Source organism: Epargyreus clarus, unplaced genomic scaffold (genome assembly GCF_041222505.1).
Source record: "Epargyreus clarus isolate Ecla_fem2 unplaced genomic scaffold, WU_Ecla_fem_2.2 ptg000004l, whole genome shotgun sequence".
In the NCBI taxonomy this organism is placed as follows: domain Eukaryota; kingdom Metazoa; phylum Arthropoda; class Insecta; order Lepidoptera; family Hesperiidae; genus Epargyreus; species Epargyreus clarus.
This window is the reverse complement of record NW_027332212.1, coordinates 15,533,637-15,552,387: the sequence shown is the minus strand read 5'-3', so window position 1 is coordinate 15,552,387 and position 18,751 is coordinate 15,533,637. Positions and strand designations below refer to the sequence as shown.

At 34.8% G+C, this 18,751-nt stretch overlaps 2 protein-coding genes across 3 annotated transcripts in view; one reads left to right on the top strand and one right to left on the bottom strand.

The window, feature by feature from the left end:
- Positions 1-564: 564 nt before the first annotated feature.
- LOC140757687 (ras-related protein M-Ras) lies at positions 565-8,684 on the bottom strand. The gene is made up of 6 exons (XM_073093595.1): positions 8,542-8,684; positions 8,333-8,430; positions 6,203-6,356; positions 5,674-5,827; positions 4,427-4,589; positions 565-3,584 (listed from the first exon to the last, which is right to left on the bottom strand). The coding sequence occupies exons 2-6, from the start codon at positions 8,369-8,371 to the stop codon at positions 3,498-3,500; spliced, it is 597 nt and encodes a 198-aa protein (XP_072949696.1). The 5' UTR covers positions 8,372-8,430; positions 8,542-8,684; the 3' UTR covers positions 565-3,497.
- LOC140757686 (uncharacterized) overlaps positions 8,663-18,751 on the top strand; it is a 26,892-nt gene continuing 16,803 nt past the window's right edge. Inside the window, exon 1 of one of the 2 annotated variants that reach the window (XM_073093593.1) lies at positions 8,663-8,806. In XM_073093593.1, the coding sequence (XP_072949694.1) occupies positions 8,773-8,806 (34 nt within the window). In that variant the 5' untranslated portion in view covers positions 8,663-8,772. Of the gene's footprint in view, positions 8,807-16,854; positions 17,104-18,751 lie in introns of those variants that run through there. The other variant, XM_073093594.1, reaches the window with a different exon arrangement.

Here is an 18,751-nt window from a genome sequence, read left to right as displayed (position 1 = left end):
TCATTGCTGTACTCATAAAGATTTTTCTTTACACCCCTTATACGAACACTCAATTAATAATTATTACTAAACAATTTTTAAATTCAGCCATAATTTTGTGCCACAGAACTAGAATCAAATAATAACATAATTTGTATATGATGTAAAACAACACATCTATTTTGCAGTACGAATTTTCTGTATATGTTACATGTATAATAATAAATAATAGTTTACACAATAGACAATATCATTACAGGAGCAAATTTAAAACAGTCTGTTGCGACTACTACTAGTGCTAATAGTTATGTTTTCCTAGTTCTGTAACAGCTGGAATACACCGAATTATCAAATATGCTAAGATTACCTTTGGTTCCAATAATACTAGTTTGTTACGCATCAGCCTTGCTTGTCATCAGCGACGTGAGCCGAGAAGGAAACTACGAGACACACAGGATATCTCTGTTTTATATTACGCCTTAAACTTAATAATAAATTATTTTGTGTGCATGTCAATAGGGACTCAAGACTCCGTACTAAGCCACCGAGTAGGTACGGGTATGTCATAGTTATTATATAGCAAATAAATTTGTAGCAGGCCTGACAAAGATTTGTTTTATTCAAATTAGGACGCAATTTTGAACATATACATGATATTTTACAACAAAACTGATATTTTTATTGCAAGTAAAATTTAAGAGAAATTTGAAGTTCTTTATCAACGCTGATTACAAATATTGTGGTTGGATGGACAAAGCACGAGGAGTCTATTAAGTCTTGTTATACAATTAAATAGAATAATAAAATGATGTTCGTAATACATTCATATTATAACACATGCTTAATGATCGTATCGATTATAAGGAAGATCAAAATAGGATATAACCGTTTGAGTCGTTTTATATAATAGCTGATTAATCAGATACAATCTACGATATTCGAAAGGGAGCATCCATTGATTACGCCAGGCAATAAGAGGGTGGAGGGGTCGAGCGAGATCTCGCCAAGGCGAAGGGGTTCAAAAATTGTTTATGTTAAACTGTAATGTTTGTGTAAAAAGATTATGTTAAACAAAAAAAGGTGCGGACAAACTCGGTGTAACGCGTGAACAGAACGCGCTACATAACGCACACGTGTACGACAGCTTTCTGACCGAGCGCGCCCGTGCCTCCTTAAGGCTCTTCAGACTGAATACATTTTATTGTTATGGAATGGACCGAACTAAATCGTCAAGACATCGTCAATAGCAACGTCACCCCCTGCCCATTTTGTAGGTATTGCATTGCACGCTCCCGATTAATGTGCGCATTCTAAAAACCGTATATGAGTTGTTAAACAGGCGTGCCAAGTAGGCGCAGTAAATATTCGCGTGCGTGGTGCATTCCCCAAATTTGTACGCACCCTTAGAACTGTTCGAGAGCTTTCTATAAAAGTTGGCTTCCGACTGCCTCACGCAATATGCGAAATCCCCCATTCATCAGATGTAACTGTACTTTATACCTATTTTACAATGTAAAGTGATTCGACCACAAAAATACAGTTTCAATAGGTTCCCATACATTTACAGCTATCGATAAAATAGTCTCGCTTAAATAAAATAGATTACATTTTATGTGAATAATATCTAAAATAAATGCTTTACATTCGTATATTCGACAAAATACAATTAAAAGCTAACATACTGTTCAATAAATTGAACGTACAATCTTCCAGCCAACACATATATTGTAAATGCATGTACGGTCCGTCTCAATATGACATAAACACTTAGTTCTAAGCTACTCTTGTCGAGGCCGCATCAGCGGGGGCAATGGTTTTACACACGGCGATAAGAGATATTTTGCTAGTATCAATAGGCTTTTTGATACTTCGGATAGGTCCTTGCGTCCTTTACATATTTTTTCGCTAATTTTAATGACATAATACATTGTATTTTTTTTGGCTTCAGACGGGTACAGATGTGATTTTAAATTTTGTTTTTCTTGAACCAATGAAAATTTTGTAGGCCGTGATAGTCTATTGATTATGTGCGTCACGACGGCACACAATACATAAACAACGGTTCAACATAGTACATTAAAAATTTGGAACAATCGCAAATCGCAACCCGGTCATTACTGTTTTTGAGTAATAGTAATAAAATAAAAATTGAAAGTGTATTTAAAAACCTTTACGACTTAATATCGATATATTAAGGTGATTTAATGCGAGTACTTTAAGAAATAAACATCGTAGTGTATTATTTGGATATGAATCAACTAGCCTATCGTAACTTAAAATAAAATAATTATTTATCACTTGTTTCGAACAAATTTATCGACATGGAACGCGAGTTATCGCGATACTTATCGCGTACTGTCAAACACGTCAACGCCAGCTAATGCGGCCATCGCTAACATACATATCAACACCACATATATTGTGCATCTTATCCTAAACGTTACATCAATATACTTAAGGGGATACAACGGCTTTTGGTCGCCAGTGGTCTAAAAACTAAGTGCGTAATAAAGGATCGATTTATCGTCCTGTGAAAAAAAAATATCGAACAAAAAGTATACAAATATTAGTATTTAATACATATATATATTTATTACATACATATAATCTATCCAAGGTTTTGTCTTCAAAGTAAAAGATTTCACAATTTCTTAATGAAACATTGTCAATTTTCAATCTTTGGTAAGTAAAAAATGGATAGATTGAATTTTAATAACTCTAGTCCATTGTTTTCATCAATTACCGTTGTATTATAACATAAATACTTATTATTATTAAATACTAGAAAATTAAAAAAAAACATATGAGTATAAAATATAAATGAAGTTTCGCCATTCAAAATATATACTCTCATTTAATTTATAATTATATAGCACTGAGATCCTAGACCAGAAGCTTACAAATGTTTGACAAACATTTGATCACATATTTAATATTATTTATCATCACAAATATTTGTCATGGGGTTTCCATTCGTTGAAATGGTCAAAAATTTATAACCAACAATTTGGCACATCTAAAAACAAATGTTTGGTGATTTGATGAATAGCCTTTCCATTTTAACAATACATTTTCTTGACATTACAATTCCACAGATAATGCATACTATAGACAAAGTAACTAAACTTATTTATCATTTAGTGCTCAAAAATATATAAGTCTAATCGTCTACCATCTGGTATTATACTTAGAACGCGGCCACAAATGTGATTCATGTGTTCATGTAAGCCATATACTTTTCTCGAATATAGCGACAGCATTATCGAAATGAAACATTACGTAACACAATATAAAAGTGTAATTACTTTGTCTATGCTGTGCTGAACTTCATAGCAGATTCCATACCGAATTAAAGTTGGTCATAACTGAGCTGCTACTCCCGAGGACTTAAGCCTGCCGATTCGTATCGGCTCCACATTCTCGTATCTCTTGCTTTTCTCGCGATCTCGCGAGATTCTCGCGAGAATGTGGAGCGGGCTTTAGAATGCCTCGTGTCCGTGGCGGAGGGTGGTGAGAGTTTACAGCAACACGCACTTGCTGAAGAGCTTCCTGCGGCGGCGCTGCTTCTCCTCCTGCTGCGGGTGGTTGCGGATGATGCGGACCAACTGTTGTGAGGAAACAAATATCATAATTTAATATAAGTTGCATGTTGAGAGAGAATCAATAGCAAGGTTCAGAGAGATTATAATCAATCTAAAACTCTACACGGCTTTTCTAACAATTCATTGCAAACTTTGTAATTCTGTATAGCACTCATCCTTACATTTTGTATACATTATGCAATATGAAATTCTGCTGAACACACATAATTTTTATGATAGATTGCCTATGCTGACTAATGTTATAAATGTGAATGTAAATTTGTTCGTTTGTTTGTTATCTACACTTTCACGCCTTAACTACATAACTGATTATTATGAAATTTTGTACACATATTCAGGGGTTCAGGACATAGGGTACCTTTTATGTTGAAAAAAGTATATTTTTTATCTTGATAAGCTTAAGGCTAAATAAAATTATTGTATCGTAATCAATGGCTATGGCTAAAAGTTAAGATAATATTATTGTCTGTATGAAACATTTATTTTTTAAAAAAGATGTGTGTTATGGAGTTTCTTTCGCCGCTTCTTCTTCATAACGAAACACCTTGTGAAGTGGTGGTAGTTGTATTGGCATTCAAAAAGTGCTCTGCAAAGAACCTATTTAAAATTTTAAAAAATGATTTGATTTGATAACAACCCGCGTGGCGAAGCGGTCGTTCCGGGTTCGATCCCCGGCCAGACAGATTTCTAAATGATGAATTTAGATTTCTGTTTCTGGGTGTGGGTGTTTGTGTATTTGTCTCTGTGAGTGTCCATAGCACCCACGATACAGGGAATCCTAGTGTGAGGCTGGGAGTGTAGAAAGCGTTTATTATTATTATTATTTGTAAAATGTGTAGTGTGACCTCGTGGAAGGCGGCGTCCACGTTGAGCGGCGGCTCCTTGGCGCTGGTCTCGATGTAGGGCGCCTGCAGCGCGCGCGCCAGCTCGCGGCCCGCGTCCTCGCCCACCGCGCGCGCGTGCACCAGGTCCACCTTGTTGGCCGCCACCAGCATCGGGTACGTGTCGCTGCAACGCAACACACACAACCTTACTTCACTATGCTGATATTGAATTAACCTCCACCGGCATCGGGTATGTGTCGGTGCAACACACACGACACCATACACTTACTTCGCTATGCTGCTGCTTAATTCACCACAATGCTTCCCACAATCTACTATATATGTAATAACAAATAGTGTACTTAGTAAATGTAGTAGTGTACCTACATGTACATTTGCAATCAATTTTTCAAATGGCAATTACTGTTACCATGGAAAGTTATATGAAGAGTCATGGCATTTTGAGGAGCTGACAGGCAACCATGAACCGAAGTTATATGGATCGCGAAAAATAAAAATGCCACTAACCTATCGCCCTATGAATTTAATTCCATAAACCACATTAAAAAAATACTACAGCAATATAGCCATGAATAAATTCTCTAAGGAATTATTTTGTTCTTACAATACCTACTTTATTCTAAGGAATTAATAAGCAACTACATACATAATACATAACTAACTTTAAATAAAGTTGAAGATGTAATATATTGTAATTATTCTACAACAATCATTAAGCAGCAACACTTCAATGCTACTTGCATTGAAGTGTTGCTGCTTAATACCTCTGTTCAGTATTTAGAACTGGTCGAAATACTGATTATAAATAAAAGGAGTAAATTCAAAATTTAAAAGGTTGACGTTTCTGTCATATCACACATTATACGGACAGTCGGTATTCGGATTTCGTCACGGGACGTATAATATAATTTATATTTATTACGGGGTCCTGGGGACCTATTTGGGAGTCGCGAGTGTGTGTGCATTACGGTCGATCGGTCGCCGAAGGGAGCACCGCACCACTCTACGGTATTTATACATTTATTCACCTACATTATTGTTTCTAGCGCACAAGGGTTCCAAATTATATTTCGGATTAACCAGCGACCTAAAACTCTACAACCTCTATAACCGAAGTACAACAGCAGTCAAACCATGATGATTCTATTGCATTATCAAACTCATTAACCTAACAACCTAACCTAAGCAAATTAACAATTATTGTATGGATGAATATATTCAATGTGGCATATGTGATGGCAACTGACCGATCCTTGACGCGCAGAATCTGGGTGTGGAAGTGGCGGATGTTCTCGTAGCTCTGCTTGTCGGTCACCGAGTACACCAGCAGGAAGCCATCCCCCTTGCGCATGTACTGCTCGCGCATCGCGCTGAACTCCTCCTGCCCGGCTGTGTCCAGCACTGAAATGTACACAAATACATATTTTATTACCACCATAAATCATCTACTTTATAATATAAGAGCAACAGAATAGCATGCAGTCTTATGGTAAGTGCCTACTGCCGCACATAGATGTGATACGTGCCATCCAACACTGGTGTTGCTATCCCTGAGCTCTAAGCTAGGACACCTTGGAAAAATTATTTGTCTATTGCTTCTCAACAATATCAACAAGGCTTATGTCAGGCCTTAACATGCTCTGTTTAGCATGAAATATATCAAACTAAGATAAAATTACTAAAAACATTAAATTATGCTATCATTACAACTATAAACAAGGTAGTATTACAGTTCCTATTCCTACATTCCATGAACAGCAATTAATAGTAACTCACCATCAAGTATGCACCACTGGCCATCAACCTCAATATGCTGGATGTAGGAGTCCTCGATGGTGGGGTCATAGTCCGTGACAAACAGCTTCTGGAAGAACTGGATGGTGATGGCGCTCTTGCCCACGCCACCGTCACCCACCACAACCAACTTCACCTGCAATATTACAATTAAATTTTATTGTAACAAAAATAAACCATACAATGAACATAAATGTAGGAGTGAACTAAGGATTAGATAGGTTTAAGGTCACAGTAAGAGAAAACTGAAATTAATTATCACTTACTTAAACGGAAAACATTGTGAGGATACCTGCAAATCTGATAGAATTATTACAAAAAACTCAAAGATATGATTATGTTAAGTCTACCAATATGCATTTGGTTGGTGCGATAAACTATGACCTAATCCTTCTCATTCTGAGAGATGACCCATGTCCAGCACAATAATGGGTTGATGATGATGAAGAGTGAACATGAACAACACAATATTACTTTATTGTATTACAGGTCATAAATGTAAAATGATTGTAATTGATGGGCACACTATTAATTTATAAACTTTTTACACAATATTGTATATTGCTTTTTCCTATAAATTATTCATACATGAGCTAAATAAAATTATTTTTTATAATTCAAATTAAATCAAAAGGAATGTTATACTAAAAGTATTAAGGTCAAAATTAAATAAAGTGTGTCATTATGGCAACCTAAATTACTTCGCAATAAACAAGGTAGGGGTCCACAGGTCTATTACAGTAAGTGGCAAATTACCAAACAGGTGCATGTGGAGCACAGATACTGTGACCTACATTGCCGGATCAATTGGAACTAATTCTTGTTACTGGGTCGTAACAGCACATCTTTTGGTTATTTCGATTAGGGCAACATGAAAAACTCAGGTATAAAGGCTTCATAAAAATCTGTATTATTATTAGGTTTAACACCTTAATTACAAGATTTGTGACATATTTGTAAAAATGATAATTTGATTATTTTGATTTCATTACAATCAGCTTAGTAAAATGGTTAAAAATAAAAATGATAATTTAAAAAATTAGATATCCATTTAATTTTTTAAATTATCATGGAATCAAAGTAATTCTAGAAAATAGATATTTTTGCACAAAGTTACCAAGATAATGTGGACACATTAGAGTTTGTTTAAAATTCAATACATGTTTTTAGGTTTATACAATATAGACAAAACAAGGCACAGAATATATAATGATGTTACATTCCATTGAAGCAAAAAACAGACACATTAAATGTTGTATTGTCTATTATCAACTAACAAGGATGGTTTAATGTGAGGGTAAGGAGGATCAGGGAAAATTTAACCTCCAAGTTAACTAGCAAATTTGCATGCAGTGTTACTGATGATAAGTCTCTGCCACCTATGATCTGAAAATATTTGGCTGTCAAGTGGCATATTAAGTTTATGGATTAGACAGTACAAGGGGAACAACTTGAAACCACATACACTGTCACAGTCTCTGAACATTGACATAGCTGCTTAGTGGGCAAACAAACTTCAGTTCTGAAAACAAGCCATGAGCCACTTCAGTCCCTGCCACATAATGAAAGCAAAAATAATATGACACACAACACAATAATGCATTTGACTTACTTATGAACAATCTTTGATAATAATTAACCTATTGAACTTTACTGGAGGTATTATCAATGGACATTTAATTTGGTATCTCAAACTGAAACAGTATTTGAAGCCATGCAGCAAGTAAGTGACTGATAGCAGTAATTGCTAAAACCCTACTCCAGATTTCTGTACAATCTGCAAGTTGTACTAAATATTATGAATAATATAAAATGATTTATGATTAGTATTTTGCTCTTACTCCTAACTATTTTAATTCAATCTAAATGACACCAACCACTTCAATCTCACTTTAAATTTATATTATCACTTTAATTTATCAATAATTATATATTTTCTTCATGCAATTCATGAAGATAATCAGATATAGGAATGAAGTTCACTATTTTTAATTTAGCATCACAACCTAGCAGTATATTAAATGTTAACTTTAGAGACACTTAGTTCAAGAACTTAACAAAAGCATTTAAAAGTAGTTAAATAAATCTTGATTGATAAAATCAATTACTTACGGTGGGCAAATTCTCACTCGGTGGTCCCGGACGAGTCATGGTCGCGCCGCTTCTTACACCACAACTCCGAGCGCACGACGCTCATGAACGGTAATTATCTACAACATCACAGGGAACATCATTGTTTGGTGCGTGTTGCTACTATATTGCCACTAGTACCGGAGCGTCCGTCCCACGCCCAACAACTTGGCGAATCGCTGTGACCTTACCTCATCGCTCCGTTGTGTCGCGCGAACGAATCCTCTCATACGGAGTACAAATATACACTGTGCTGTGGACGGAATGATTTAATATTCAAGTGCAAAATTTATTACAAACAATAAAATGACACGACTTTTTTTCAATTTCTTGTCGCGATTTCTTTTTTACTGACATTTACATGACGGCGATGACAGTGACTGCCAGATTTGGCACATTATTGACAAGAACACAACTTGGACATGGACGAACAAAGAACAGATAATAAAGAGGAAGGTAAGATAAGATAAGATAACTATAAAAACGCAAACATTTGAATTTTACTGTTATGATAACAAATGAGGTCATTATACGCAAAGATCCAAAATCTTAAATGTTGCTCATCGTTTAAAGTATATAAGTAAGAGACATGTTAAAATTGGCAACTTTTAAATTGCACTCTTTATTAATATTAATACCTAAAAAGTCCTTTAAGTTTGATATTGTAATTTAAATAAACTCACTTCGCCATACGTTAAAAAATCATTATACGAAACAAATCTGTTAAAGGAGAGAGAGTGTTTTTCTGGGTTTTTTATCCATTAGATGTTTTTAGCTTCCACGCAGTGAAAGTGCAAATGCAAGACATGAAATTTTTAAATAGGGTTTATTTGGTGGTTTATGTAGTGAAGAAATTAAGGTTTTCACCAAATGAAGCTTTTTGCTGTCCTCATAACTGATCAATTTCGTAGAAGTTAGATACTAATTTCCGTGTATGACGAGATTTGCATTTCTACCGATTCCATGCCGCATGGTTCTTTCTAAGCACAGTGCTTCCTCAATATGGTCTTATTTATTTTATGATTGGTAGACAATAGTTGACAAGATTAAAAATTAAACTATACCTACCTAGTACCTTCTATCATTTGGGATTATTAGATTGGTTAATATATCAAAAAGAAATGAAAACTCATTTATCTATTCATCAATCTGTTAACAAAAAAAGAATTCTGAAAAAATAAACTTGCCATGTGTGGCTATATGTAATACACCTTCTTTACATACATGATACTCGCACTATCATAGATGGTGATGTTTCTCCAAAATTTATGTTTTCTATGTTCGCAATTTATCACCCGAAGAACTAGGGTACCATGCTAAACAAGCTATAAATATTGGCGATTCCATACATCACTCCATATGATAGCTATAGGTACTGCGTATGGATATTATAAGCCCGCAATTTATATCCCCAGATATCTTGGCTAAATAATTAATTCCTTTTGTTATTTCCTGTGTGCGTAATTGAGTACAAATAAGTACTTTTCAATAAATCTTCTATCGTCATATCTATCGTCATGCATTATTTTTATATCTATACTTACATCGACCTCACTGCTCGCCTCTTTACCGTTGCAGAATTCTATTTTATAAATAATTACAGACTACAAATTACGTAAATATATTACGAAGGCCACCTATTGCATCTATTGTTCACGTATTAATAAAATAAACTCACTCAGATACAAGTAAAACTGATGAGAAACAATAACCGTTAGTGAAGCTTGAAAGAACGAATGAAATAAGCTCTATCACAATCCATACGTGAATCATCATGGGCTCATTTATAAAAAATATACTTATAGACCAATAATGCTGTTGTCTGTTCATAACTCTTAGACACTTTAGTACTAAAATATTTGATTTAAGTAATTAAACATACAAAAGTGTAATGATAGTCACAGAAAATCTCTCATTGTTTTTGATGTTGCAATCGATCATGATTGATGATTAACAATATAATGTTTTGTTCCGGGTTTTACATTTAAAATACCATTTACCTATTTTGGCTCAATACTAGTTGTATAATATACCAGATTGATTTTTATTTTATGAATTTAATAATAAGTTTCAAAGCAAGCGTGTCCATGGGTAGAACCTAGTAATTTTAATCAAGTGCATTCAATCCTCACGCTTGATTGCGCTAGATCAAACGAATCTGATGACATACGAATGCAAAGCTATTGTGTTCAGTTTAGCGACTACAATGTACTAGCTTTTCCCTTAGACTTTACTTATATTAATTTTTTCATGTGTACGTTATAAGTTCCTAGATAGTTAGTCTCACTAATTTTGTATACTCGATTTCATGATAATGTAGTTTGGAGGTATAGTTCAGGAGAGCCAAATGATAGAACTATTAGATAGAACATTTTATTATTTCCAGTATGTTCGAGAATTCACTGCGTTCTTTATACAATGTAACATTTTACTTTTCTATGATTATGATTATAGAGAAATTCTAGAGTATTTATTTGAAATAACAAATGCTACGGTTGTAGCACAGTGCTACGTTTTATGGATTAAAGTGTAATAGGTCTTTAAAGCCATAATTACCACTAATATACCTACTGTATAATAAAGTCATTCGCGAATGAAGTAATTAGATACTTCTGACTTTAATAGCCAATATCAAAATTATATGTTTTTGTGGGTAGCACTTTTTTAAATGACGTATTAACGGATGTTCAATGGAAAATACTGCAATTATCAGTAATGTGTTTTAAAAGTATTAACAATAATTCAATAAGGTCAATTCGCTAAGTATGCCCTTCGTTCCCTGAATGATCTAAACAAATAAATAAAATTGAAGTGTCTGTTTATAAAGTCAAAATAACTTTTACTTAAATGCATTTTGAAAGTATGTATTAAACAATATACGGTACTTAAAACAAAACATTGAAGATGGAAAACATTAATTTTTTTGTCTGTCGATCTGTCTGTTTGTCCGGAACAAATGTAACAAATTTATAATAACTAATCTTCCACACGAGTGAACCAATTTTTCACAGTTAGTTTACTTTATTAGGAGTAACTTAGGCTACTTTTAATTCAGAAAAAGTATTAAGGTTCCGCGCAAAAAAAACCCATGAAATATCCCGAGCGTTTACACTTAAAAAGCGGCTAAAACCGTAGGGCACAGCTAGTTAAATATAATACCACCGACCCTAGCGTGTTATGTTGTATTGTATGTGTTACTTCGTGGGTTCGTTTACCTGTTCACAATCTCGGCCACTCCTTTTCCTACTCCCTACTCCCTTTGGCCCACATTTGTGTCGCCTCTCGGCCACACACGATTCATCATTTTTCATTGTAATGTTTTATGTAACGTGAGCCATTTGAAAATTTAATAGGTATCTAACTACAAAAGAGTTATACTTATGAGTTTTGGACGGTAAAATAGGTAGATTAATTGAAAATACAAGTGAGACCATTCATTTCATAACTTATCATAAATTTCGGGTATATATTTTTGTAAAAGGCAAAAAAAAACGTAGTCATAATAATTCGTGTAGTGTCGATCCCAAACATCACCACACCCTCACTTTCTGTGGATGTCGCAGGGGTGACTAAGGGATTATTCTAAGAGATAGGAAGTAGCACCCCTACCATTACGTTCATCTATTGCGATTGCGATCACAATTACGCACATGTAGTTATGCCTATGGTTTACGGGATATGGTTATCTATAGGTACTGCAAGAAACTTATTTGTAAGAATAGTCTATACTGAACATCTATTAACTGGTGCATGTACCTATAATTGATTTCATTAACATAATTTAGTGAGTGATTTTTTCAAAAAATTGGAGTAGCAAATTAGCTACCTAATGGAAAGTGTTTACTGCCTCCAATAGTCTCAAGGTCAATCTGAAGCCGATAACAGATTCGTAGCTACTTCTGAGGAGTAACGCCCGTTATTAATAAATTAATCTATGCATATTCTGACCAAATATCGACATTTAACAATTTCTGCTTACTAAAGAGCGTAATATGGTCACGTCAGGTGTAAGTCAGCAGGCATCCACATTATTCCACATCCTTCAATCAAAAGTTAGAACTGCTATACGTAAGTAATAGATATAGCCGTGGTACCAGTGACTGAGGAGTCAAACCATACTAGCTCTACCACCTTTTAAACATGTGTAGACCTACATTGCATGTTCACTTTTTGAAACAAAGTATTTTTATGACATGAAAATATCTGTTTAAAAATCCTCTATTTAGGTCTGTGGTCTACTGGTGTACCATCTACTCGTGTTCGCTCAGCCAGAGTACCTAAATATAGGTCAGCGCCTATTTCGTATTTCGCGTGTCACCTCACAATTTACCTACCAAAAAGAACCTTTCGATACACCTGACGTATAAGTATAGAACGTATAGGTTTTATATAAGATTTATAGCTATGAAACCCGTATATGATAGTCGTAAAATACAAAGACGCACAGACGAATACAGGAAGTAACATATAAAATTGTCCAAGTTTATAGTACAAATCGACATCGTGTTTCTGCAGGTAAGGATTTACTACGAATTACTTTGTTACCATTTCGTTTTACGATTTTTATAATATTTAGTAAAGGACTTAACGTCAGTTGTGAACAACAACACTGTTGTGTCACGGCACTACTTTTTTTGTTAACGAGGTGGAAAGCGTCAAAAGGTACCCGGTGCCATGGGAGCGACACGGGCTTATGTGGGATTCTTACCGCACAAAAACCTCCTGGTAACCGTCCTCTAATCATTTTGCCTCGCCTAACCTGGTGAGCATAAAATTCACCATATTTACCACAATTAAACATAATTTTAAATTTAGATGTTGACAATGAAAACAATATTTGCGTAGAATTTAAAAAAGACGCTAGAAAAAGCAATCTCTGAAAGTATCGTACTTGGAATGGTTTCTCGCACCTGATGTCAGCGGCACCCCTGTCCTCCATAAATTTTTCATCCCTGTCGAGAGCAAGTGCTCACGCGACAGGTACTAACAACGCCGGAACCATAAATCTAAACCGACCCTTACGCGAATACCATAAATATTCACTAAGGATTCACTTATCTTGTTGGCTAAGAATTTGACATGAATTCTTAATCTGTGAACCTGTAATTATATTGTTAGGGTTATGTCCCTGGTTTATTATTAAAATATACCAGCGAATTAAAAAATACTTACTAGAAGAAATAAATAACTCGTAATAAATTTTAAAATTTACACAATTACCATTATAACATAATACAAAATATATTATTTAAATGACCCAATAATTAAATGTTTGATTTAATATTATTAATAATTGCAAATATCACATTATTTAAATATAGTTACTTATTACTTAGATATTAAATCTTAGATACCCATTTCTTCTTCTCAGTCGTTTCGCTCTTGTCAGAGCGGTCGTGGTCATCATGTGTTGTGTGTGGGGGCTGATGTCACTCGCCTCACGACATTTCGCCATTTCACTCTACTGGTGGCCATTCTAGAGCACTCGTGTACAGGGCCACCTACAGCTGATTTCACTTGATCTGTCCATCGCGTGGGTGATCGTCCGCGAGATCTGGTTCCTTCCACTCCGCCCTGCACGACAAGCCGTTCAATGGAGTCATTATTTCGTCTTGTAATATGCCCAAAGAATTTGAGTATACGAGTTTGTACTAGTGTAGATAGACGCTGTTTGATCCCGAGTTCTTGGAGGATGGAGACATTTGTGCGAAACTCGGTCCATGAAACTCCAAGCATTCTTCGCCAACACCACATTTCTAGGGCGTCTATCTTTTTCTCTTTCTACGTAGTAGAATTGTGTAGCTCGCGAGTGAGTGATATAAAAGATATATATCTTCACCAAAGAGCTAATCACTCATCAACTCCGACGGATTTGAATTATATCTTTATATCCGCATCACATGGTTTAGTTCATAGATTCAAACGATTCCGGATATAAGATCTTCTTCAACTCAACAGTGTTATACTAGCTCGCGAGTGAGCGATGAGTCAAATGAGCGACTGACTGAGAGTGAGTAGTGACCCTGATTCGAGTCAAATGCGTTGATTGAGATATATAACAGTTACGGTTACGTATTAAACACTAAATTAAAATATTTTATTGCTGAGAACATGGAAACCGGGATATACAAATAGCGTTGGCTGTGATAATTCATATATAATTTCTTGCCAGTTTTGTATTAATTATAGGAATCAAAAATGTTGTCAAAACATTTTGATCTGATTCTCTGATATACTGATATAAAATGTTGCGTATCTTTACAGAGCTACTGAGCTAAAGTGAGCTATTGAGCTAAAAGAGTGATATATATCACTGAGTTCAAAAGATATATATCACTCTTTTCACTTTAGTGATACATTTTGCGCAACTCTAATACGTAGAAACGTGGAGCTAATTACTGCCGTTCTACCTGAAGTTGATAGCAGATGCGTTGCTGCTTCTAAGGAAGATGGTCGCCTCATATGTAACTTAATTTAAGTCAGGTTTTAACTTTTCAACAAAACGTAGAACTGCATTCTTAGAATCTTGAGATTTTACTTAGTTTATAAGCTGCTGTTACGATTACTGCATGTAGGTATACAACGACATAGTAATTAATTTAAGTAATGATGAAGACCTACTTATGAATAATGTGTCAGGAAATGTTCATACGCACGGGTTGTTCCACGTTGGGATTACTAAACAACAATAATACATGCTTATTATTTAAGTTTTCCTCATCGGATTTATGAACGGTAACCATGTGTTGACCTCGTGTAACTAACTAACGGACTTTAGCATTTTTGCAAAGTACATAACCAAGATAATCATTTATTTTTAAGTAAATGGGTATCTACTACTGGTACGTATAGAATCATGTTCTATATGGAGCTAATTACTAATGTGTATGTATGCCGGTAACCACTATCAGCTTGATTATGTGCTCGTTCGCTACTTATATCTTAAATTTAACCAGATAAAATGCTCTTATTGACACTGAAGAATAGATAGTCTTCGTTTAATTAAGAAATTGCTCGCCCACTACAGAGAAATGTAAAACAGTCCAAAAATCTTGTAAACACCTGTATTATGCAATAAATACTGATCACTGAAGACATAGACTAGTAGGTAAAGATTACTCACTCCTAACAAGAAAATGTACCCCGTTTTGAGAATTGAAATAGTTGCGTAAAAAAGTTTTGCCACGTCTCGGTGCTAAAATGTCCCTAAAATATTGGAAATAATTATTTATTTATTATGTAAATTACGCAGTATCAGTTATTTGTCAAGAATTAAAAAAAAAGAACTTACTAATAAGCCGTTTGTGGCTTCATTCAATTTCAAGGCGGCGAAGTATCTTCGACTAACCTATGACTAATACTACTCTATGACTATCTACTATATGACTAGTACTAATCTATGACTGAAGAAGATACTTCCATTATGTATAAGTAGGTCTATCGTTCCTTCAAAATTGAGTTAGAAGCACACCAGTGAATCGTATAGAGGGATAGATGGAGATATAGAGACATGTACCTGAGTTTAAACAATCAAATTATTTTTAAAATAATAATTACGAAGCAGTCTAAAATAAAATTACCTTCACTTATTTCCATTCAGTTGTCATAACAACGCAAACTAGCATCGCTAGAGACAAAACCAGAATGATCGTACTTCTCGTTCCGTACTCAAGATGGCGCTGTTCCGGAAAGCTTCCCGCGCTTTTTGTGCTTTCCCGCCGTATCGATTGGGGTGCGTTCTGATATTGCTATCATCAGTCATATTAAAATGTACACGCATATATAATTTCGTATTTTTCATTGACAAAAATTACACGAGTAGTTATTATTAATATTTTAACAATGAAAATCACAGCCACGCAGGTATTTGTCAAGTAAAAAAAAAAGATCTAATAAAAACGATATTTTATTACATTCCAATTTCAATGTTCGAACAGTTGTAAAATAATGAATTATGTTAATGTTGTAAAAATTATTGTCTTATCCCTGACTATCACTGACCGGGTAATCTCAGTGACCCTAATAGTAACATTATGTAAGTTGGCGCAATTCGGCAATCCTCCGACCTCTTTCGAGAACGTTAGCCTTTGTCGGTATTGATAATCTTCTAATTTATGATACCGAGCTAGATCTACACTCATAAAGGATTTGTGACACCGTTTTATGGGAAACACTAAGTCATTTCGATATTATATGGCAATTAATAGAGAAAAGATTCTAGTTATATAATTAATTCTGTTTCGATATTGTTTTAATATATAATAAATTAAATAGGTCATCTTTGTGTTTTTTTATTGCTTCCCACTTCAATATATCGAAACTATAATGTATATTTACTTCGAAATTATCACTGGTTTGCTTTAGTAAAGTTCCGTATAGAGCTGGAGGTAAAGCGTAAAACTGTACAAGTTCCTCAGATATCTTGTCGTTTCGGAACGCATGATTATCCAGGCCCGAGTTCTAGCGTAGCGCCCAAAACTCGAAGGGAGCCCGCCCAGAGCTGCTCGCCGGCGCTCGTCGCCCGTCGCCCAGTGCCTCGCGATCCGCCGACGCGATCGCCGCGCCGAGCGATAACCGCGCCCAGTTCATTGCACCCAATACAAATAATAACCCACTCGCTCTAAATCCAATTCAATTAATACTTCATATATACCATTCCTTATAAGACAAACATTATTTTATTCCATACATTCAGTTCATAGTGAAACTAAATTGTGGTGATTAGTAAATGTGAACGGGATGCTGAGGGGCCGGTAAGCCGATGTTGTTTCTTTCTATTTGATGGTAATGCCACTTGTATCGATAATGGTGCTGCAGCCGCGGCGCGTGCCGAGATTTGCTCGCCAATCACAGATAATTGAACGATTGATGGACGAAGGGCTCCCAAGAGTCTCACTTGTTTATTTGTCTGATAGAGATGAAAAACATAGTCGAATGCTGCGTAATTTGTTGGTAAACAATAATCTGTGTTGTTATTTTGCTGTATTTTACATGTATTACTTTAGTCTAAGATCTTATTTAGAAATCCATTCGTATTTAATGAAAATTGTCCTTATGATGATCGATCGCATATATTAACAATCTTTAGATAAATATAGAAATGAAAATTTATTTTATTTTCATTTGGACAAAATAACCTAAAGTAAATTAAAATGTAGATTACGTATTTTGTAATATATGCAATGTTATAAAATTGGCGCCCAACGTGGGGGCTTGTTGATCGCGTGCCAACCATCGTAAATTGTACATTCTTACCTTTGTGTTAAAATGCTAAGTTATTAAGATAAGTTTATTTGAATATTAAGGAAAAAAATCTATTTTACGTCGGTATATTTCAAATATTTTTATTGATTTATTTATTTTATTTATTTAAAAATTATTGCATTATCTCTAATAAGAAATGTACAAAGGGGCGAACATAATGCCTAATGGCATTCTCTATCAGTCAAACCTGGGTGGATGTGAGAATTTGCATCAGGCGTTAAAAAGAAAAAAAGCGACAAACAATAATGAAAACAGCAGCTATATCCATATGTATTAGGAATAACGAAATATACTCCTCTTCCTGCTCCTACATGTACTCCTCCCTCTTATAGACTCCTCTCAAAATTTTATTTAGGTACGAGTATCTGTCAACCCAATGAAATGTGGGGTCCTTACCACAAAGTAGTAATTAATAGAACAAAGAGTGATATATTGCGGATTTAGGAAGATTGGCGCCCGACGTGGGGCCAACTAATAAGATTACGTTGATTGAATCTTTCTCGACGTTATCGTTAGCAACTTATATCGTTTAATTCCTCGATATACCATATACATGCATTTACTACCCTCTGTAAATCAAACAGAATTTTATTACATGAACATGAAATGTGTATATAAAATGTCTAAATCGTCCAAAAACTATTTATTTTCGACTCTTTTAATTCGTAGTTTATACCTATTTTTAAATGTTAAAACCCTGTCAGTGTTATCACTTTTATATAAACATATTTCCAGGCAAAATTTTGTATAAGATATGAAAAGCTGAGCGAAGCAGGGCCGATATGGTCGGATTTATTTAACATAAACACGCGTGACTGCCTCGCCGAAGGGTTTTGTGAGTCTCCCTTAACACGGCATAATATTTGCGTGATCATTTCTCGAGCTTGAACAAACTTTATATACCTGCGAGGAATTTCGTGACGACCTTTAATAGCTTTGACTTTAAATATTTTGTTTGGTAGCCCAGTTAAATGGGTCAATAAAACAAAGGCTATCAAATAACAAAACAATAATGAATGAATCTGTATGTCTCGTTTTGTTACAATTATTAGGGTTAATTATTAAGATATAAATTATCACTTGCTTATACGGCGAAGATAGATAAACATCGTGAGGAAATCTGCATACCTGAGAAAT